At 30.2% G+C, this 24,844-nt stretch overlaps 1 protein-coding gene across 1 annotated transcript in view; it reads right to left on the bottom strand.

Annotated features, from left to right (window-relative positions):
- The window catches only part of SI (sucrase-isomaltase), a gene marked incomplete at both ends in the record, with an annotated part of 84,890 nt that overhangs the window by 40,128 nt on the left and 19,918 nt on the right, over positions 1 to 24,844 (bottom strand). Inside the window, 13 exons of the mRNA XM_081302040.1 lie at positions 656 to 811; positions 6,433 to 6,603; positions 7,328 to 7,377; positions 8,397 to 8,485; positions 10,234 to 10,358; positions 11,453 to 11,509; positions 12,260 to 12,344; positions 13,179 to 13,333; positions 15,317 to 15,433; positions 19,204 to 19,375; positions 21,015 to 21,132; positions 21,556 to 21,640; positions 23,693 to 23,806. Of these exons, the coding sequence (XP_081158166.1) occupies positions 656 to 811; positions 6,433 to 6,603; positions 7,328 to 7,377; positions 8,397 to 8,485; positions 10,234 to 10,358; positions 11,453 to 11,509; positions 12,260 to 12,344; positions 13,179 to 13,333; positions 15,317 to 15,433; positions 19,204 to 19,375; positions 21,015 to 21,132; positions 21,556 to 21,640; positions 23,693 to 23,806 (1,494 nt within the window). The remainder of the gene's footprint in view (positions 1 to 655; positions 812 to 6,432; positions 6,604 to 7,327; positions 7,378 to 8,396; positions 8,486 to 10,233; positions 10,359 to 11,452; positions 11,510 to 12,259; positions 12,345 to 13,178; positions 13,334 to 15,316; positions 15,434 to 19,203; positions 19,376 to 21,014; positions 21,133 to 21,555; positions 21,641 to 23,692; positions 23,807 to 24,844) is intronic.

Consider the following 24,844-nt stretch of genomic DNA (forward strand, 5'->3'; position numbering starts at 1 on the left):
GCTGACAGATGTGTTTTGATTTCAGTGGTATAATATATAAATTCAGTGCCTTGGTTATAGGAAATAACTATTTCTACTGCCAAAACCTGGTGATGTAACCAAAAGGCCAGCATTTTAAAAACACAGCAAAAGGACATGTTTCTCATATCCCTTTTCTGTAGTATTGGTAAAAACACTTCTAAACAAAACCAACACTATTCAGATGAAAGAATGGCCAAAATAAATGGCTAGATATTATCGTCTCTTAAAAGAACAGAACTTTAGCCCATCACACACCTTCATAAGTTTTAATATCTAGAGACAACTCTTTTGAAAGACTGTTCATCAATGGCAAACTAGCTTACCCAGTTAAGCTGGTCTCCTAAAGCCAATATCTAACAAAGTGCCACAAATAAAGCACAATTTTATTAAATAAAGTTACACTATTCAAACTGTCTGGAAAGCAATTTAAACATTCATTGAGACTTGGAATTATTAAGGTAAGTCTTTGAATAATTGATTAATATAAAGTAGAATTATCAGAGTTTCTGATTTCAAATTCTGCATGATTCTGTGTATGAATCTTATTTATATGCCATGGAATTAAAACTGTAATATGTAAAGTTCACATTGAAATACTTATATGAAAATCATATGGAGTCATAGTTAAAATTACCGTTTGCCATAAACAACCACGCTGTATGCATTTTGGTTCAGTTACTTCGTCTGCATCTGGATAACAAGTAAATCTCTCATTTTCAGTGAAAACTTGATTCCATATAACGGTAAAGTTTTTTCCAAGTTTTAAGTTGAGACTTCTAATTAAGAGAATCTTTGAGACAAAATAAAAAAAAAATTTAAATAATTATTTAATTTGACCACAGACAATTAAAAATATTTAACATTTTACAATATGTGACAGCCACAGAAATTCTTCAAAATAAACGTTAATAGTTTTGCTACAATACTTAAAGAACAGAAGAGAAAGAAGAAAAACATAATGCAATTCCAGCAAATAAAACTTCAGAGATGGAGTAAATATGAGAGATTGTAGAAAATTGAATAAATCTATTATCTTTAATTCCAGACATGAGTTCACTTTTTTTTTTATTGTTGGTCGTTCAAAACATTACATAGTTCTTAATATATCATATTTCACAGTTTGATTCAAGTGGGTTATGAACTCCCATTTTTACCCCGTATACAGATTGCTATATCACATCAGTTACGCTTCCATAGATTTACATATTGCCATTCAAGTGTCTGATGTATTCTGCTGTCTAACCTATTCTCTACTATCCCCCTTCCCCTCCCCTCCCCTCCCGTCCCCTTTTCTCTCTCTACCCCCTCTACTGTAAATCATTTCTTCCACTTGTATTATTCTTCTCTTACCCCCCCCCTTTCCTCTTATATGTAATTTTGTATAACCCTGAGGATCACCTTCCATTTCCATGCGATTTCCCTTCTCACTCCCTTTCCCTCCCACCTCTCATCCGTGTTTAATGTTAGTCTTCTTCTCAAGCTCTTCGTCCCTACCCTGTCCTTGGTTACTCCCCTTATATCAAAGCAGTCATTTGGCATTTGTTTTTTAAGGATTGGCTAGCTTCACTTAGCATAATCTGCTCTAATGCCATCCATTTCCCTCCAAATTCTATGATTTTGTCATTTTTTAATGCAGAGTAATACTCCATTGTGTATAAATGCCACATTTTTTTTATCCATTCGTCTATTGAAGGGCATCTAGGTTGGTTCCACAATCTTGCTATCGTAAATTGTGTTGCTATGAACATCAATGTAGCAGTGTCCCTGTAGCATGCTCTTATTAGGTCTTTAGGGAATAGACCGAGAAGGGGAATAGCTGGGTCAAATGGTGGTTCCATTCCCAGCTTTCCAAGAAATCTCCATACTGCTTTCCAAATTGGCTGCACCATTTTGCAGTCCCACCAACAATGAACAAGTGTACCCTTTTCCCTGCATCCTCTCCAGCACTTGTTGTTGTTGGACTTCATAATGGCTGCCAATTTTACTGGAGTGAGATGGTATCTTAGGGTGGTTTTGATTTGCATTTCTATGACTGCTAGAGATGGTGAGCATTTTTTCATGTACTTGTTGATTGATTGTATGTCCTCCTCTGAGAAGTGTCTGTTCAGGTCCTTGGCCCATTTGTTGATTGGGTTATTTGTTATCTTATTGTCTAATTTTTTGAGTTCTTTGTATACTCTGGATATTAGGGCTCTATCTGAAGTGTGTGGAGTAAAGATTTGTTCCCAGGATGTAGGCTCCCTGTTTATCTCTCTTATTGTTTCTTTTGCTGAGAAAAAACTTTTTAGTTTGAGTAAGTCCCATTTGTTGATTCTAGTTGTTAACTCTTGTGCTATGGGTGTCCTATTGAGGAACTTGGAGCCCGACCCCACAGTATGTAGTTCATAGCCAACTTTTTCTTCTATCAGATGCCCTGTCTCTGATTTAATATCAAGCTCCTTGATCCATTTTGAGTTAACTTTTGTGCATGGCGAGAGAAAGGGATTCAGTTTCATTTTGTTGCATATGGATTTCCAGTTTTCCCAGCACCATTTGTTGAAGATGCTATCCTTCCTCCATTGCATGCTTTTAGCCCCTTTATCAAATATAAGATAGTTGTAGTTTTGTGGATTGGTTACTGTGTCCTCTATTCTGTACCATTGGTCCACCCGCCTGTTTTGGTACCAGTACCATGCTGTTTTTGTTACTATTGCTCTGTAGTATAGTTTGAAGTCTGGTATCGCTATACCGCCTGATTCACACTTCCTGCTTAGCATTGTTTTTGCTATTCTGGGTCTTTTATTATTCCATATGAATTTCATGATTGTTTTATCTATTTCTACAAGAAATGCTGTTGGGATTTTGATTGGCATTGCATTGAACTTATAGAGAACTTTTGGTAATATCGCCATTTTGATGATGTTAGTTCTGCCTATCCATGAACAGGGTATATTTTTCCATCTTCTGAGGTCTTCTTCTATATCTCTCTTTAGGGTTCTGTAGATTTCATTGTATAAGTATTTCTCCTCTTTTGTTAGGTTGATTCCCAAGTATTTTATTTTCTTGTGGGATATTGTGAATGGAGTAGTTGTCCTCATTTCCGTTTCAGAGGATTTGTCGCTGATATACAGGAATGCATTTGATTTATGCGTGTTGATTTTATATCCTGCCACTTTGCTGAATTCATTTATTAGCTCTAATAGTTTCTTTGTAGACCCTTTTGGGTCTGCTAGGTATAGAATCATGTCATCTGCAAATAGTGATAATTTAAGTTCTTCTTTTCCTATTTTTATGCCTTTAATTTCTTCCGTCTGTCTAATTGCTCTGGCCAGTGTTTCGAGGACTATGTTGAACAGAAGTGGTGAGAGAGGGCATCCCTGTCTTGTACCAGATCTTAGAGGGAATGCCTTCAATTTTTCTCCATTCAGAATGATGCTGGCCTGTGGCTTATCATAGATTGCTTTTACAATGTTGAGGTATGATCCTGTTATCCCTAATTTTTCTAGAGTTTTGAACATAAAGGGATGCTGTACTTTGTCGAATGCTTTTTATGCATCTATCAAGATGATCATATGGCTCTTATTTTTAAGTCTATTGATGTGGTGAATAACATTTATTGATTCCCATATATTGAACCAGCCTTGCATCCCAGGGATGAATCCTACTTGATCATGGTGTATAATTTTTTTGATATGTTTTTGAATCCGATTCGCCAGAATTTTATTGAGGATTTTTTGCATCTAGGTTCATTAGAGATATTGGTCTGTAGTTTTCTTTCTTTGAAGTGTCTCTGTCTGATTTAGGCATCAGGGTGATGTTGGCCTCGTAGAATGTATTTGGAAGTTCTCCCTCTTTTTCTATTTCCTGAAATAGCTTGAAAAGTATTGGTGTTAGTTCCTCTTTAAAGATTTTGTAAAACTCTGCTGTATACCCATCCGGTCCTGGGCTTTTCTTAGTTGGTAGTCTTTTGATGGTTTCTTCTATTTCCTCTATTGTTATTGGTCTGTTTAGGTTGTCTATATCCTCCTGACTCAATCTGGGCAGATCATATGACTGAAGAAATTTATCTATGCCTTCACTATCTTCTATTTTATTGGAGTATAAGGATTCAAAATAATTTCTGATTATCTTCTGTATTTCTGAAGTGTCTGTTGTGATATTGCCTTTTTCATCCTGTATGCTAGTAATTTGGGTTCTCTCTCTTCTTCTCTTCGTTAGCATGGCTAAGGGTCTGTCGATTTTATTTATTTTTTCAAAGAACCAACTTTTACTTTTGTCAATTTTTTCAATTGTTTCTTTTGTTTCAATTTCATTAATTTCAGCTCTGATTTTAATTATTTCTTGCCTTCTACTTCTTTTGCTGTTGTTTTGCTCTTCTTTTTCTAGGATTTGAGATGAAGTATGAGATCATTTATTTGTTGGTTTTTTTCTTTTTTTAAGGAATGAGCTCCAAGCAATGAATTTTCCTCTTAGAACTGCTTTCAATTTTTCCCATAGATTCCGTTATGTTGTGTCTGTGTTTTCATTTAACTCTAAGAAGTTTTTAATTTCCTCCTTGATGTCTTCTAAAACCCATTGATCATTCAGTAACCTATTGTTCATTCTCCAAGTGATGCATGATTTTTCCTTCCTTCTTTTATCTTGATTTTCAGTTTCATTCCATTATGATCAGATAAGATGCATGGTATTATCTCTACTCCTTTATATTGTCTAAGAGTTTCCCTGTGACATAATATATGATCTATTTTTGAGAAGGATCCATGTGCTGCTGAGAAAAAAGTGTAACTGAAGGCACAGAGCTCCAAACCAAAGGAATAAACAATCTATTCAATGAAATAATATGAGAAAACTTCCCAGACTTGAAGAATGAAACAGAATCCCAAATCCTAGAAGCCTACAGGACGTCGAATGTGCAAAATCAAAAGAGATCCACACCTAGACACATTATAATGAAGATGTCTAACATACAGAATAAGGAGAGAATTTTAAAAGCTACAAGAGAAAGGAAGCAGATTACATATAGGGGTAAACCAATCAGGATAACAGCTGATCTCTCAACACAGACTCTGAAAGCTAGGAGATCCTGGAATAACATATTTCAAACACTGAAAGAAAATGGGTTCCAACCAAGAATCGTGTATCCGGCGAAATTAAGCTTCAGGATGGAAGATGAAATTAAAACCTTCCACGATAAACAAAAGTTAAAATAATTCGCAGCTAGAAAACCATCTCTTCAAAAAATCCTTGGCAAAACATTACAGGAAGAGGAAATGGAAAATAACATTGAAAACCAACAGTGGGAGGTAGGACAGTAAAGGGGGGAAAGTAATCAAAGAGGAAAACAAATCAGGTTTAGTAACATTAATAAACAAATATGGCTGGAAGAACAAACCATATCTCAATAATAACCCTAAATGTTAATGGCTTAAACTCACCAATTAAGAGACACAGGCTAGTTGAATGGATCACAAAACAAGACCCAACAATATGCTGCCTACAGGAGACGCATTTGATAGGAAAAGATATACATAGACTGAAGGTGAAAGGCTGGGAAAAATCATTCCACTCATATGGACTGCGGAAACAAGCAGGAGTGTCCATACTCATATCTAATAAAATAGATTTCAAGCCAAAGTTAATCAAAAGGGATAAAGAGGGACACTACATACTGCTCAAGGGAACCATACACCAACAAGACATAACAATCATAAATATATATGCCCCAAACAATGGTGCAGCTATGTTCATCAAGCAAACTCTTCTCAAGTTCAAGAGTCTAATAGACCACCATACAATAATCATGGGAGACTTCAACACACCTCTCTCACCACTGGACAGATCTTCCAAACAAAAGTTAAATAAGGAAACTATAGAACTCAATAACACAATTAACAACCTAGACTTAATTGACATATATAGAATATATCACTTTTCAGTTCTATCATTTAATGCTAATGAGTCTTTGGGAATACTGTATAATTGTAATATCCCCAGTTTCTGCTGTTCCTAAAAGAATGTGCTATACAGAACGAATTAGATATGAAATTTAAAGCAACTGGTACAATATCTCAGACATACTAGGTATAAAGTAAATGTACTTTCCCTCGAAGAATATAATGGGGGAAAAAGTTGATCTCTTTTTTAGAAGGAAGCTTCCAGATTCAGAGGACAAATACATATTTCTTCTTAACCTAATTTTATCTAGTACTTAAAATGCATCAGACACAAGTTGAAAAGGAAGCAATCAAGCACTATACCTAAAGAAAAAAAATGAGAAGTATAGAGAAAGAGACAGGAAAGAAGGAAGGCAAGAAGGGAGGGAGGGAGGGAGAATTCGTGAAGAAAAATAATTTTAAAAACCAAGTGTCTATGGTTCTTTAACAATAAATATGAGAGTATACCACAACTAAAATATTTTGTAAGAAGGTTTACCTGGTTGGAAGCATCATAAGTAAAACTGCTGTGAGGAATCACTGACTGTCCATTTTCTTCCACTGTAACTTCTGTAACAGTATCTGTCAACCCAAGGACTTTAATAGTTTCAAATGCTAAGGTAGTTCCTTCTTGATATGATGCATGTGAGCATACAATATTCAATTTGTTCTGGGGGAAAATAAAAGCTTATAATGTCATACAGAGATTCATCATATACTAACCTGAAATAACGTAAGATATAAAAAGAAAAAGTTTCAATCATCTACCTCTCCATTCTCACCTCTCCCCAAGCAAGTATCTCTTCACTTTTCATATACATGACATAAAACTTTATTTTCAGAAACAACCTAAATCTCTTCTGATGCAATTCATATGTGCCCCTCCTTATTTTGGCCCCCACATTGATAAAGAATATCTTAGTTTGGGCAACAAGAATATATAAAGAAAAAGAAATTCAGTCTCTATAAAAATAATCACTATTAGTTAAATAAAAATTTAACCTGGATATAGATTTTTTTCATTCTCCACCAAAATATGCTTTATTACCACAGTGACTGATATATTAAAACATCTTCAAATATATCAAAATTATTTTCCTAGGACCTGTTGCTTAAAACCCAACATTATACCTGAGAAGCCCAAAGACTTCAGTGCGCAAAGTTTAGTATGAAAAATCATCTAATACAATTAAATATAAAATTTTATAATAATAATTTGTTCATGATTTAACAACTTGAATTTAACAATTTAGTTTAATTAATATTTCATTGCATGTAGGTAAGATCTTGAGGTAGAATTATTTATTATTATTTTTAAAATAATTCATAATGAAAGAATGACCCATACATTAACAAAGTATACATTTAACTATGTATTAAAGGAGAATACTTACATTAGAAACTGAAAATGTATATAATATATAGTTGCCCTTCTCTATGGAGTCTGAAATGAAAAATAATCAAATCTTCAGATTAAAGTACAATTAAATTATTTGCTTTTTTACAGTTATATAAAACAAGATTTTAAAAATTAGATACAATTTATTAATGAAGATTCTTAAAGAATTTTGGGTTTATATTGAGTTTCATAATTATCTGTACACAAAATAATCTTAGCATTTTAATTTCCCTGTAAGTTAAGGTGAAGAAAACCTATTTGCCTAATTTTTCAAAGTGCTAATATGTTTCTAGAAAATCATAAAAGATGTATAATTACATGCTTATCATTTTAATGATATTTATCTTATTCCCTACCTAGGAAATCACATGTCAAGTTTTTTGTAGAAGACATGGCATACCATAAATTTATTACCTATCTTTTAATTTATTTTTAAATTACTTTCCAGTTTTTAGAGATAAAGATAGAATCTGGAGATATCTTAAGATTGAGATAGACTTTAATCTATAATTTAGTTGACTAACACACATAAATATATTATGGTTTAATTAGATATTAGCACAAAAATGGCTGTTTTTATTTCTACTTTTCTTTTTGGTGTACTAATTCTCCAGTTTGTTGCTGAAAACAAAATTTAAGATACTGAATAATGGGAATAAATTGTAAAACATTCTCACCTCAAGCAATTTGACATTAATTAAAAAATATTTAAATATTGGTTTCCCCTTAAATATCAGTTTCCCTTTTTGTTTACAATTACACAATTTTCAGAACTACTGTCATAATTTAGTTGTACATATGGAAATTTATTAAAATTTTAATTTTAAAATATTAACATGGCATAGAAAGATATACACAATTGTCAAGACCTAAACAAAAAGCCAATAGACAAAATTAGATATTTCAATTAAATATATATATATACATATATGTCAAATAATGTTAAATTTCATGGAATAACTAAAAACCATAAAAATAACAGAATGAATCCTATTTTTATCAGTACATTCAAAATGCAACATTATCCCACTAAACATTAAAAAACACGTTACCTGGAAACTTACCTTTACTTTCTCCATCATCCCAGAAAAAGTCTCCTTGTGCCATGTTAGTTTCATTTAATGCAATAATGAGTCCTAGGGGATTCTTACGGCTGTTGAGTAAAGTAGGTGTGCATATAAATTTTTAAAAATTTACGCAAGTGAAATATCCTATAAGTAAGTCCATTTCAACCTAATAGTTTTGTAGTTCTTCAGCAACATAAGATCATTGATATTCACAAATTAGTGCCTATGCTAGAAATTTTTCAGTACCAAATTATTATGTGAATGCAGAGCTAACTTATTTTCTTAGAAAATATATAAAACAAATAAATATAATGGTGTGGTAATGAATTTTTTATGTTATGACATTTGCAAAATTTAAACAGTATAAGGTTTCAAGTGAAATGAAAATAAAATGATGTCTTATCAATGCTCAATTCAACTTGCATCACCCTAAATTGCAGTGTATAAAGTCCACAACTTATACACAAAATAATGAAGACATGATGTCAAAAATTCTAAATATCTTTAATGAAATATCTAACATTAAAATAAAGATAATTGTAACAGGAGTAATGAGACATGTGATCAATAAAAATATTTTTCTTAGTTATATATCACCATCAGCACCCCTGAGGATACAATGTCCAAGTAACTGTTTTATACAGAATATATTCATTCCAATACACATTTACAAAGGTGGTTTCTCTTGTTCAATACAGCTCAATGATCAATTTTGAGAGCGTGGTCATTAAAGTTACATTATAAGAATAAACAATTCTAGAACACGAAGGTAATTTAATTACTAACATATAGTCATCCTCTCATTAATTTGTTCCTTCAAGTAAGTATATACAGAAAATAGCTTTTGATGGGCCAGGCACTATACAAAATTGGAAAGATAAAATTGAAAAAATTCACATAATTGTTTTCATGGAGTTTATAGTCTACATGCACATACATGGTACACAGAAAAGTAAATAATATACTTTCATATATATAAAAGTTTCAGTTATAAAAAATGTAGCAAGGTAAGTCATGGAAGGCGTTGCAGAAAATGGGAAATTAGGTGAATTAAAAGAGACTTCTATGCTCTTGGACTCAATACTGCAAAATAAAACACCAGAATCGCTAAGTTTCTTATTTTATTCTGAATATAGAAATATTTAACAGTCCTACTACAAAACTGTTTCTCTATTGTACTTTACCTAAACTGAAATATCTACTTCATTTGCCAATGTTTAAAAAATATTTAATTTTTGGTCAACAAACTATTGAGCCTTCCTATATAATACTGAAGTATGGAGCATTTGGAGATTTTTTTTTAAATTTGTTTAGTTTTATTGAGACAGGCTCTCCCTAAATAGCTTTGACTGGACTCAAATTCAGAGTTCCATCACCTCAGCCTTCTATATGCACATGCTACCAAGTCTGCTCACTTAACAAATTAAAAGTAAAATATTTTAGGAGAAAGAAAAAATTGTTGACAGTGTGTGTTAAAAATCCAAACATGTAAATACTGACATATCTTCAAATTGTATAACAAGAATTAGTATTTTATATTTTTATCAAGAACCAGAGATTATCTTTAATTCTCTATGTTCTAGAGAGAACAGGAGTAAATATTTGATAATGAAAAAATATTTAATCCAATAGTGTTAATTTTTTGAATCAAGACATTTGCTATTATATATAAAAACTAAGTCTTTTTGTAACCATGAGGATTATAATTAAGCATTACCTCTGTGTGTCAAATATGTTCTGGTGAAAAAAACCAACATTAATCTCTGATTCTTAAGAAAAATATGAACTCTTAACACAAATTAAATTTCAGATTTCAGCTAGTGACTCATTTTACCTTGCTGTTGTTGTTACTGCTGGTTCTTGGGTAGGGATGATATAACCTCCTCTGAGATGTAACCCTATCTTATCTGCTGGAAGAGGAATATCAACCCGCTGTTTTCTCCATGGCCTTTTTGCACCCTAATATTTTTTAAAAAATGGAAGGTCTTTTTATTATCAGTGAAAGGTTTAAATTCCATTCCACATTTTTATTCTGAGCATTCACATCAACCAAATGAATATGATTATGTTACTTTCTTTTTAAGAAAATTCTATTCCTTTAGTTTGCCATATAAATCAAAGAAAAAATAAATTTGCTTTATCTAAAATTCAAAAGATTGATATGGAGAAATTAATTTTCTTTGAATGTTAATTAATAATAATTTTAGATAACCCCACTCTACCATTTACTTTAAATTTAATGTGATTCTAGTAATCACAGTTTTAAATTCTGATCAACAATTTTAGCATCCACATGAGATAGAGAAAACATGTGGTGTTTATCTGGCTTATTTCATTCAACACAATATCCTCCATTTCCATCCATTTTGCTGCAAATGCTAGAGATATCATTTTTTTAGGACTGAATAATATACTATTGTGCATATACATACATCCTTTACCCATTTATCTGCTAACAGACATTTAAGTCGATTCCATATCATATTTATTGTGAATAGTATATCAGTAAACATAGAAGTGCAAGTGTGTTCATATAATTTCCTTTGGGATAGATAGATCATTTGGTGGATCTATTGTTAATTTTTTAAGAAACCCCCTATATTGTTTTCTGGAGGAAATGAGACAGAGAGAGATTAAGTAATAGGTACCAAAGTGCAATTAGAAATAAAAGTTTTAGTGTTCTACACTAAATTTTAGTGTATAACCATATAAAAGCAAATATATAACATTATTTCAGTAATCAAATACAATTAAATATATAAAATAGAAAAGCATTAAAGTAAGCTACTACTATATCCTAAAACACTTCTTTTATTCCATTTTAAATGAATAACAATACCTCCTTAGACTAAATAGAACTTTACATTAAAGCATAGCTCATGTGCAACAAAGTATATTTTCACTAATTTTTACACAGTTCTCAAAATATTATTTTTATAATAATTACAGAACTCTTAAAAATAGGTATGCTATATGTTTGGAGTTAAGTTTCCATGTCTAGATGTTTGAAAATACAATAGTTGTTAGCTCAAATGTGTATTAAATTTACTTACAGTTTCGTAGTCATACCAAGTAGCATCAGGTATGAATGCATTCACTGATTCTGCTCCCTAAATTGAAGCAAGACAATATGTACTTTTAATTTTTTAAAATTCTTATCAAATAATAAATTGGGTTTTCCATTTTTCAAGAGGAAAAATTTAAATTTCCTCTTTGTTGACACAATTATCTCCTATGGATAATAATCAAAGTGCCATTTTCCTAGCATTACTCATCAAAATGTAAAAAATAAGCAAAATCAAAGAGGCAAAGATGAAATTATTTTAGGTATCAATTAAAATAATGCATGAATGCACTTATACTGCTATAAAGTATGATCATTGTGAATGTAAATACGTTCATTTCTGAATATTTCTCCACAGACACAAAGACATTAAAAAATAGGAACCACCAATTTGCTCCACTATTTTTTGAACACTTTCTTAAGATCAGATAGTTCTCAGATTACCCTTTACTTACACTTTAACAAAATTTCAACATTTATGTTTATTTAATGAAAAGCTCACTGATATTAATGTTAAACTTGATTTTGATTAAATAAAAAAGCTTTTACAAGAAAATATTAGTTTTATGCAATGTCTGTGCCTTTAATACATATTATATATTTGATAAGCATAGATTTACTTAATATTCTTATAATTTTTATATGTCTTCTGCACTTTAGTATTCAATTAAACACTTATCATCTTGAAACAGTCCATTGAGTAACATCTATAACCCAGATGCTTCATAATTAAATATGGATGTAATAATACAAAGTTCCCTTTAAGCAATAAATTTATTAAATTTTTAAAACTTACCTGTTTCAAAACAGGAGTGATAAGTAATGCAGGGCCCCATAAAAACTCAGTATCCTCAATCCAGCTGCTTGTATCCTCATAAAACCTAAGAAAAATGACAATGTTTAAGATAAAATAATACAAAATAAATATATCCAAATTCCTTGTTTGTTTGATATTTTCAGTTTTCCCTGAGTATCATTATTCATTTTACTTGTTTAGTAGGTGTGTTTTTAAACCAATAGTTCTTATATTCTTTATGATTCATCTCACACTTAAAAGGAATGGAGAGAATAGGGAGAAATTAAAGAAATTAGTTCTGATATTAAAAAAAATCTTCCATAGGTGATATGGCTACTTTGAGTCTGTAATAAATTATTTTTTATTTCTCCTGTAAAATAGTCTTATCAAATACCACAAATCTTTCATATTCTACTCTCTTCCTTTTAAACTTTTTCATCTTAAATCTCCAGTTTTGAAACGTATTTGAAAAGGTCTTTAAGTCATTTCTTGAGGAAAGGTTTATTGTAATCATGTTATACAAGTATAAGCACAATTCACGTTATTTAAGCATTTTACATTATAATCTATATTTACATGATTTTACAATGCACACTTGATATAATTTCAATGATTCTGTGTTTAATCTTACTGATATAATTTCCCTAACATATTATATGTATGTTTTTCTTGTAAGTTTTATTCAGTTGTAACATTTCTATAATTAATGTTGTCCATCCAACAAATTATGTTTAGTAAAATCATTATGTTATTTGTCAAATTATATATATATATATATATATATATATATATATATATATAAAACTGTAAATATAAGCAAACATAGATTCACTTGATATTGATTTATCTCTTCTAATCTTTTCAATGTGTGTCTTAGTATATTTTAAAAGATATTTTAATTCTTATACATAGTACTCACTCATGAAGAACCGGTCTTGCTACTGTTTCTCCAAACATATGGGCTTTATAAAACAGAGTATAGAGGAAAGGTAATAAGGTATAGCGAATATTTAAATAGTGTCTTGATGAATTGACCAGAAGCGAATTCTGTCCAAAAAATGCAGGATCCTGATGCTATAGGATAAAAAGGGAAATTAAAATAAGAAAGCTAAAATGTAAATGTATATTGATATAGAAATATTTTCATGTATTTCTGAAACACAAATAATATATATGAGCTTGCTTATAAAAAGCTAAAATTGTCCTTATTTTGTCATCACAGTTTGTGATAAATATTTGTATTTAGTTGATTATGTATTTAATAAGATTTACATTAGAAATTTCTGATACAAATATACCCAGGGAAGATGACTTTTTAAAAACAAAACAGGAGTTTCACCTGTTAGTTGTGGTTGAATTAATTATTGGCTTCAATATTTCATTGTACTGACATCCTTGGCCATGTAATGGGTAGTCCCTATCATTGAGCAGGGTGTTCCTACCATCACAAGTTCTTACCATACTTGATGTTGTGCTCAGATCTCTCAAGTGGTTTAGGCCAGAGGGATGATAGTATGTGTGTCATAATCAAGCACAGTATTAAAATGTGCTTGCTTGAGGATTTACTGTCTTGTGCCTTGTCACGACCATTAGAATAAACCCAGGTAGTCCACCGGCCCAGGAATATAGGAAGCAGAGCTACCTGGCCAGTCTGCACTCTTGAACTTTGAAGAACAGCATTTCTACTGAGCCCCAGCTAAGAGTCTAGATTAGCTAACTTCCTCAGATAACCTGTGAGAAAGCCTATTTAGATCTCCGTTTAGGAAATTTAGTCAAGATAGCAGCCACTGTTTCTCTGCATTTACATTTACATTTACACTGAAATTCTGTTTCACTTTGGCTGCTCCCAGCCATTGAATGCTCATGACAGGAATACTTTGCACAACCTATTCTAGGAGATGTAGGACTCTTTCAGTGGTCAACTTGGCCTTAAACATCCCCATCTGACCTCAATGAAACTGAAACTATCTTGCAGTCAGTGATTCTCCTTACCAAATCACCTTCTTTCCTGGACAACTTCCCTGCTTCAGACCTGAATTGTGGTTTGAAGTCTCCTGCCCATTTTTATACTTCCTGTCTGTTGTCCTTCACAAGTATTTCATCAATGAATCTCTAACACATTAATTCTGTCATACCATCTACTTCTTGGAAAACACCAATTAATACAAAGTACAATATAATTCATAACAGGATCTCCTATGGACATGAATTGCTCCTGAGTATCATTTGGGTGAACTACTCATCATCATTGGATGGATTAGGAAGTGGCTAACCTCCAATTTGCCCTTTTAATTCTTTTCCCTCATGCCACCTTAGAAGCCAAAATGAGGAGTTGTCATCTTTTTTTTAAAGAATTAAGTGCAGGCAATAAATGTGTAAATACTGAATAATTCTTAAACAGCACACATTTCATTAACTTAATTGTTTAACTGAACTTTACCCTTCTCTGAAAAATATACATATGAGGAACCATGACATGCTGAATTCTGGGCTGGCTGAACAGCTCCACATTTCCTTGTATTGGAGCTACTACTAGTTCAGAACCATGCTATCAAAGTCTTAGTTTTGTTTTTCCCAACCTATTTATTCTGGTTTTATTTATTATGGAATAATTTGGGACTCAAAAATCTTTTTTTTTTGCAAAATGTCTTTAATTTTTACCTTTAATGAAACAAAAATTGGAGATTCTTAATAGTATAATTTGTATGAAAACTGTTACCTGAAACTTACATTGCCAGAATCAAAGAATCCATACTCGAAAATCTTTGACTCTAACTTAAAATACTAGCAATTTAACACACATATTTTTATGACTGAGGCTTTAATAAAATATTTACATTATAATTATATTTTGCTTCATGATTTCCTTACTTGATTTTTATATAATAGTTATATATGTGTGTGTGTATATATGTACATATAAATGTAAATGGGCATTGAGACAAGAACATCTAACTATTCTTTGCAAATTATTCTGTAATCTTTCAAATCATATCTTCTGTAGACAAATTTAGAACATAATTAGACCTATAGTTGTGGAGAAGAAAAGTCACTTGCCTCATATCCATCAGCATTATGATTTCTAGAAAATGGATAAAATGCTCCAAGTTGCATCCATCTTCTGCAAAGCTCTTCTGTAGTATTAACCACAAATCCACAGATATCTGCTCCAACCTAAATAACAAATATATGTATTATTTATAACATTAAAATTCTCAAATTTGCCAAGAGAATCACATTTTATGTCTAAACTTTACATATTTCTTTTTGAACCTATTTTTCGTTTTTGCTCCATCTTTGCCTCTAATACCACATTGTTTTACATACTTGTGTCTCCACTGTCTCTACACATTTTTAGCCTGTGTTTACTTTTATCAATTTTCTTTTGATAAAATCATTAATTCAATGTGTAAAGATAAAATTATTGTGTTAAAATATTTTGCATCTTAATAAAAAATGAAACTTTAATTTTTATTATTATTATAAGAGTAATTGATAGAATAAAGCCTGTGACTATGTATTCATATTGATATTATGAAATAAATTATTCTAAAGAAAATTGAGTTCCACTCCAATAGACTTGCTTCAAGATGTCTACAGAAAATACTAAATTGAATGTAGTTACTTTCTATTTATAATCATTTATTCATTTTTCTATGTAAGTACATTGTACTATATGTATCAATAAATGATATGAAGTGTCGTTTGCATGTTTATTAACCATATAAATGACATGTTGTATTTTTCATTTTTGATAAGATTCAACTATATTAATGTTACTCTGGTTCTATTTTTTTTTTTTTTGTTTCAACCAAGAGATTTATTGGGGGGGCTGCCAAAACGGGAAGAAAAGGAGAGGCAGAGAGAAAGAGAGCAGAGGAAGAGCAGAGGGAAAGAGAAAGGGTAGAGAGAGGAGAGAAAGAAGAGGAAGAGGGCAAGAGAGGAAGAGAAGAAGAGAGCAGAGAGCAGAGTTACCCTGGTTCTATTTTGAATGGGATCTCATAATGATGAGAGACAGTCCTATGAAATTGATGTATATATTTCCTTATGAACATATAAAGTACTGTTATTAAATATTAGGTACACATAGATTTATTTTTCTGGTTTGTTGGAAATATACATTGTTTAATCAGAACTGGCTATAAAAATGTATAAGCATTAGCAATAAATACATGTTCCTACTGTTTATTTTCTTGATAGTTCTTGATATTTTCAGACTTTTACATTTCTCATCTATCTACATGAAAAATATATCACCAAAGTTCTACTTAATTTTTTCTGACTTCTATGGAAATTGAGATCTTTTTCTAATTTTTATTGAGTTATATGAGATATTCTTTCTATGGAATTGCCTGCTATACACTTTTTACTATGTTTTCTATTGATCTTATTTTGTATAGATTTACAGTATACTATAATTGCATTTTAATCATTTATTAATTATATGAATTGAATATATTATTTCCTAGTATAAAGTTTCCTTTGTAAAATATCTGTTGATAAGTTTTAGTTTTATAGTAATCAAATTTATAAACATTTCCTATATGATTTTTGCCCTTTGTGTCCTATTTAAAATGTAATTCCTATAATATAATGTTATAAATTTATCTCTTTATATTTTTTCCTAAAATAGTTAATATTAAAAGACAAAAGTATTTAATCTATTTGGTATTATTTTTTAAATATTTTAAAAATTTGTTTTAATTAGTTATACACGACAGTAGAATGCACTTTGGTACATTAAATATAATGGAGTATAATTTTTCATTCTTCTGGTTGTACATGATGTAGAATCACACCAGTCATATAGTTATATTTGTATATAGGGTAATAATGTCTGATTCATTCTACTACAGTGATACAGCCATATCAATGTTTCCATCAGCTCAATTCGAAATAGCTAAATTATGGAACCAATCTAAGTGTCCTTCAACAGAATCGATAAAAAAATATGATATATATATCATATATATGTATGATGATATATATCATATGAGATATATATATATATACACACACATATATATATATACATATAAATATATATATGTATATATATATATACACATATATATGATGGAATATTACTCAGACTTAAAGAAGAATGAAATTATGGCATTTGGAGCTGGATAATATCATACTAAGTGAAATAAGCCAATCCATAAAAACCAAAAGTCAAATGTTTTCCCTGAAATGTGGATGCTAATTCACAATGGAGGGGGGCTAAGAAAGAATAGAGTTACTTTAGATTAGGTAGAGGGGAGTAAAAGGAGTGGGAGAGAATGGGGATAGAAATGGTATTGATTTTTATACATAGTATAAGAAATAGGTTCATTTTATTTTGTTTTCTAAAAGTATGTTAAATTGTTCATATAACTACTTGACACTTTCCTCACAGATCAAGGATAATACTGTCATTTAACAAATTTACATATATGCATGTGCTTCTGTCTTATTTTAACATATTAATGCATTTGAACATCCACATCATTGTGGTAAACACCATTGCATTATCGAGTAGGGAAAATTCTCATGCACTGAATTTTGATTATAATTTGGGAAAATGCGTACCCTTTATATTGTGAATTTATTGTTAATTAATATGGTAGAGCTTAAATTCATTTACTAAGCTGTTCTGGTTATTGTTTCTTAATTTGTACAATCAATAACATTTGGTATTAAAATACATTCTAATATTTTTTTCTTTTTGACAAAACATGCTATAAATGCATGTATTTATTTAAGTTTTCAATGAACCACCTTTGTATTATAATTTTTGAAATTATTTCTGAAAACACTTTGCTTTAATTGCATTAATATGTCTTATTTTTGTTACATACACCTTTCTTTAGATCACTACTTAATATTAACAAAGTCTTTTTGTTTTTAATTAAGTATTTGAGGTTATCATTCTTATTTTACACTAATATATCTGAAGTAACACAAGATTTGATAAGAAACATAATTGTTAACATTCAGCTAAAAGGTTCTTTTTTATTGCTTTTTTTTTTGCATTTACATTCAGTTTGGTTTTCAGCTGAATAATATGATAATGTGCTTTTTAATTTCCAAGTGCAAGATGGTGGTAGGGGGATCTTAATTGACTGTTCACTTAACTTTTTGGTGCTGGTGTAATTTCTACACATGAAAGAAAGAATAAATACTTCACCAAAATCTCCAAATATACTTTACATGTTTAAATGAAACGATTCTCTGTGATTTTTAATATTAACATTATATAATATTTTTGCTTGACATAATTAGAGATTGTGCTGAATTTCTTTTATCTTTTTAGGTAAAAAAAGTAGCTTTATTTTCTGTGTGAATCTAAACTGATTATAAAAACTTTTAAATATAATTCTTTTCCATAATTTATTTATATTTATCTTCTGAATTAGTTTCCATAATAAAGTTTTGTTAATTCCATTTTCCCTACTGTAATGGTTTGAATGATATAGATGTCAAAATTTCATTTTTCTCATAAATTCCTAAAGAATGAAGATTGAAATTATTCCTGTAATATCCTTTTAAATAATTTTACCAAAAAAGCATTAAAGATGCCATTACAAGTTTATGTGCTGGTGCTAAGAATGCAGCTCTGTGACTGAGTATTTGCCTAGCACATACAAATTCCTGGATTCAAGTCAGGCAGGGTGGTGCATGCCTGTAATCCCAGCAGCTCAGGAGACAGGAGAATCATCAGTTCAAAGCCAGCCTCAGCAAAAAAGGAGGCACTAAACAACTCAATGAGACTCTGTCTCTAAATAAAATACAAAGTAGGGCTGGGGATGTGGCTCAGCGGTCGAGTACCCCTGAGTTCATTCCCCAGTACCCCCTGTCAAAAATAAGTTCCTGGATTCCATCATCATGACGAAAAATGATAAGAAATCTAATATTTTTTTGGCTTTTATAAATATATATAGCACTGTATTGAGCTGCCTTACCAAAGGTGTTCCAAACAAACTGAACTCTAGCATTCCTGCGATAGACCATTCCATTTGTTCCCAAGAAGCAGTATTATCTCCTAACCAATGTGCAGCATGATGTCCAGATCCAGCAAAAGTTGACCGGGTGAGAATGAAGCTTCGCTTATTAGGAAAAACTTTTTCTACAGCTCTTAAAATGAAACAAAATTAATAAGATTTACCTTAAAATAAAACTGATATTTGCTAATTTTAAAACTTTAGTTTCAAATATAATTTGAATATTCTCTGAGCCAATTCATAATATTTAAGAGATTTTTCTCAACAGTTTATATCAATTTTATTAGCCTATCAATACTTACTAATTTAAATATATCGTGATCAAATACAGAAGAATATTTTTTAGAAACAATGAGATTTTGAAAGACTTCACTCATTCTTTACCAAATCAAAAGCCCATGGCATCTACTCAATATTTGAATTGGTAATATATTGTTTAAAATCATTGAAATCCTTTCATAAATACAAAGTTTATAATCTGAACTTAAATGTAATACTCTTTCTATAGAGTAATGACTAATCATACCTTAGTGTTTACATTTCCAAGTGTTATCAGGCAGTTATAGCATAAGTTAAAGCTTATGTGTATGTAGCATTTTAATTTTTTTATTATCTAGAAGTTAACTACCAGCAACAATTATTAGCATTATTCATTTTAATCTCTAATGGTGCCTGTTATTGATAGTTTTTTTATTAGTGCCAAATTATTGAGAAAAAATAGAAAACTTTAATTTAACATATAAACTTATTCAGGATACCTTAGAAAAAATATGATATTTCCAGATGCTTTTTCCACATTACTGTTTTAATTATTTTGGATTAAATATAGATTTTATTAATTTAAATAATGCAAACATATAATACTGTGGTAAGTATAAATACAAAAGTAATGCAACACTATGAAAATAATGTACAAAACTTTAACATTATGGTGTGATTTGGGATGAGCAAAGCATGGATTTGAATTAACACTCAATCACAGTTATTTAATTATAAGAAAATTATGAATATATTAAGAATTGAACCTATGTTTTATTGACTACTGCATTATAGAACCTTATATAATATTTAAACATATGATGATCTGCTTCCTTAGTTTTATATCAAGTAAATTTTTTACTTTATTGCATTAAAAAAGTACTTGGAAAAATACTACTTAGAAATTACACTTTAATTTTGATTGAAACACTTGATTTCAGAAAATAATCAAGGACCTGTTTTAGGAGCACCTTTGGCTCAAGTCAATTGCTTAGAAAACAATTATAATACTGAGTGGCACACGCCTGTAATCCCAGTGACTCCAGAGGCTGAGGCAGGAGGACTGCAAATTTAAAGCCAACCTCCGCAACTTCCAGGCACTAAGCAACTCAGTGAGACCCTGTATCTAAATAAAATACAAAATAGGGCTGGGGATGTGGCTCAGTGGTCGAGTGCCCCTAGTACCCCTTCCCCCCCAAAAAAAAAATTAAAAAAATATACTTAGAGTTGACAAGCTAAATCAAAATATTGAAGGACAATTTAAATCTGATCAACAAATGATGATGTAATAACAAGGGTCCAATTAAATACATAGACCACATAGTGATGAATAACTATGGACCAAATTTATGACTATTAGTAATAGAACTGATACTTCTACTGACAAATTTTTAGCATGAAATTATTATTTTCTTTTTTTTCTTACCCTTGTTATTTTCTAACTATATTGATAAATTACAAAAAATATATTTCTAGACAAATACAAAAAGAGTTTCTGAATGAATGATACTTACTTCTCTGTGGCTATAGCCATGCTGTATCCATACAGGCTGTGAACATCATATTGTTTCCCCCAGTTTTGCAGAGCATCCATGCAAAGTGTTTTAGAATACATGAGTTTGTCAAGAATATCTTAGAGAAAGCACATAAGAAACATGTCTTAAATAAAAAAACTATAATGAATTAAAATAAATTATAATTATATCCTTATCCTGTACTCTTACTGAGCTTGGAGAAACTATTAGCTTTACATTTATATTGATAAATGCCAGTGAAATAATATTTCCTAACTTAAATAACAAATAAATACATGGAAAAATAGCCATTAATGGGAGTATGGAAGCATACACATCTATATTATGCATCATATACTCATAGACTCATTTTAAATCTCTACAGTAGAAAGTTTATTTAAATATAATCTTATATTTCATATTGATTTCATGTTTTAAAAAATAGATCAAAGATTTTGATTTGTAAACATATGCTAGAATTTACCAGTTAACATGAAAACTATTCTCAATTAAGACTTCTAGTTAACCAAATGAAATTTACCAGGAGTAAAGGGTGGATAATTCAAACTATTCTCACTGCACCCTTCTGTTGAACCTTGAACAAAGCTGGAAACTTCATTCATGTCCTAAAAGGATATAAAAATGAAAATCAGCAGATTTTAAATAATTCTATGTCACACAAGAAAAAAATTCTCTGATTTTTAAAAAATACTTTATCAATGGGAACCACAAAGTTCTTTTATCCCTGAGGTACATCCAAGCTACCAACCTAAAAATAAGCAGAATTTAAATACCATCTCACAGAAGTATATCAGCCAGCTTGAGATATTTTAGACACCCAAATGAATTTCACTTAAGTAATTTTCATTGAACATGAAACACATTAATTTAAATATTAAGTTTTTCACCCTTTTTCTAAATGGTTGTATGAGTGTCTTCTTTGAGTTTCAATCGTTACACACACATTCCTAGCACATTAATTTATTCAACATAATTATGTTTTGGATCACATTTATTTAGTTTCTATGATATGCTAAGCACATGACTATCAACACTATTTGTGTAGACCAAGTTCCTGTCTTTGCTCCTGAGAGACTGGAAATGGAAAAAAAAATGCAAAAAGTCTTCAGTATTCTAATTCAAATAGTACAACCTCCTCGAATATGGGAAGATTTTTAAGGAACCCCAAGTGAGCTTGATCATATTCTGACAACTCATAACCTAAGCATCTTTATAAAGATTAATTTAAATGTTCCTATATTAACAGTAGTGCTGGAAAAACTTTTTTTTTTCCTGATATCTTCTCCATTTCATACTCTCCTGCCTTTGAAGATGAATCCCATTCTCTGATTATATAGAAAATGGAGTATTCTTTGTTTCTTTCTACAGCACAAAGTCTCTTTCACTGTTTCTAAATTATCAATTATAATTATTACGGTTCTAATAAACCAAAGTGTTTCATATGCAGGAAAAAAATCTATAGAATTTTTTAAATTCATAATTTAATAGCTAAAATGAAAAATAAAGCTCAATGACATAAGATTTTTTTAAAATTATTACTTTCTGTAGCTAAGTGTTGGCAGTGTGATTTTGCTGATTTTACGTAAAAAAAAAAAAGAAAAAAACAAAAACCTCTATTTTCATTCTATCAATAACATCATAGAAATTCAAAGATAATGCTCATTCTTTACTCAATTCCATTTTATCAGAAAAACACCTAATTTTTCCATATTTGTATTTTTCCCAACATATTTGATATACAGATGGTCCCAAATAAATACTTGCAAAATAAATAATTTATTAAATAAATCAATTTATAATTAAAATTCGACTAAATAAATAATTAGCATTTCAAGGACATAGAAATACTATGGACCTAAAACCCAAAAAGCATATGGTCCAGAATGTCTCTCCAGGATTTCATTCAGTTGTAATACTTTTGAACAAAGTCAATGTTGTTCTATGTTCAAGCTCATTAAATGTTTTTCCTAAAATATAGAATTTCAGGATCATAATGGTTTCTTTCACATAATGGAGTTACATTTGCCATAACCTAAGGATTAACTATCATCCAATATTTCTTTATACCATAAATAAGTTTAGTAACTAGCTATTTATAGTTATAGAAATAAAACTTCATTCCAAGAAACATCCAAACACTTGTGTTTTCCTTTAATAACTGCACAAGTCATCTAGTATTTTGTTTCTTGTTGTTTCTTGATATGAAACACAACTTACTGCCAATTCTGATTTGTTTTATTCCATGGCTTACTAAAAGTTTCTAAAGAGTGAAGACATTCAGATTGATACTGCTTGACTATTGCAGACTTACATTAATGTTTTTGAAATTGCAGATAGGTTTATGAATTTCTACAGGTTTATCCTCAATCTGATTAACATTTTAAAGATAAATTATTAGCTATAAAATTCAACACTTCAATTTAAAAAGTTAAATTTATTCTATAAAGTACGTTTCTACAGAAAAAACATCTCAATTTGTATTTCTTATTGTTCCTCTCTAACCTATGAAGATACCAAATTTAATATTTACAGGTTCTAGAAAACATTAAAAGCTTTTACTTTTATGTTGAATATATTAGAAAAATAGAGCTTGTTGCTTTTTTATAGCTAAATTATTCTATGTTCATTGACCAAAATGACACTTTTAGACTACTTACAATCCAAAGTCCATCATACTTCACGGTTTGATAAAAATCACTGCATTCATTTGCCCACCAATTTATGCAGTTTGGATTAGTGAAATCAGGATATACAGATAATCCTGGCCATACCTACATGAACACATTATTCACATAAATACATAAATAAAAGTACAAATACATAGTGGATTTTTAAATTAATTGAGTTGTGTATTGTAAAAATTATTAAAATTTTAATATTGTATATTTTTTTAGGCATACACGATATGCTTTCATTATATTCTCAGGCCTATTTCTAGATGTGTTTAAGTAAAAACAGTTAAAAAAAAGAGGAATATCATAAGGCATTTAAGAAGGAAAATATAAAAGAACTTTGGATAAGGCTGCTACTTTTTTATTTATTTTTCATTTATTTTATTGTATTTTTAATATATGACAGAATGTATTACAATTCATATTATACATATACAGCACAATTTTTCATATCTCTGGTTGTATATAAACTATATTCACACCATTTGTGTCTTCATACATGTACTTAGGGTAATGATATCCTTCTCATTTCACCATCTTTTTTACCCCCCATGTCCCCTCCCTGCCCCTCCCACCCCTTTGCCATATCTAGAGCTCATCTAATCCTCCTATGCTCCACCTCCCAACCCTAAGGCTACTACTTTTACTGTAGCTAAATTTATTTCTCAGCCTCCTTGTATATTAGATTAAAAAGTACATACACACACAAACTATATGTATATATACATATATAAATACATTCCCATCTGAATAAAACAAAGCACATAGTTCATTTCTACAGAAATTTGCTTCCAAGAAATCCAGGTAAATAATATCTTTTATATTTATGTCTTATCCACATTGTCACTATGATACTAAATGTATGCTAGGCCACTATTCCAAGCATTAAATCATTTTTACAATTTTTAACATATAATCTTCATTGTGAATTTAGGAGGTGGGGTAGGTACTACTTTTATCATCACTTTACAAGTAAGGTAACTGCCATATGTAAATTCACCTTGTGGATGAGAAAAGTTATGCACAGCAAAGTTAAGCATGTTGTTCAAAGTTACACTACTAAGAACTAATGTAGCAAGAACTCCAACCAAGGTAATTTTATTCCTTAGTCCATGCTGGTAAACACAAAACATATTA

The sequence above is a fragment of the Spermophilus citellus genome, assembly GCF_964194105.1.
Source record: "Spermophilus citellus genome assembly, chromosome: 7".
NCBI classification, from domain to species: domain Eukaryota; kingdom Metazoa; phylum Chordata; class Mammalia; order Rodentia; family Sciuridae; genus Spermophilus; species Spermophilus citellus.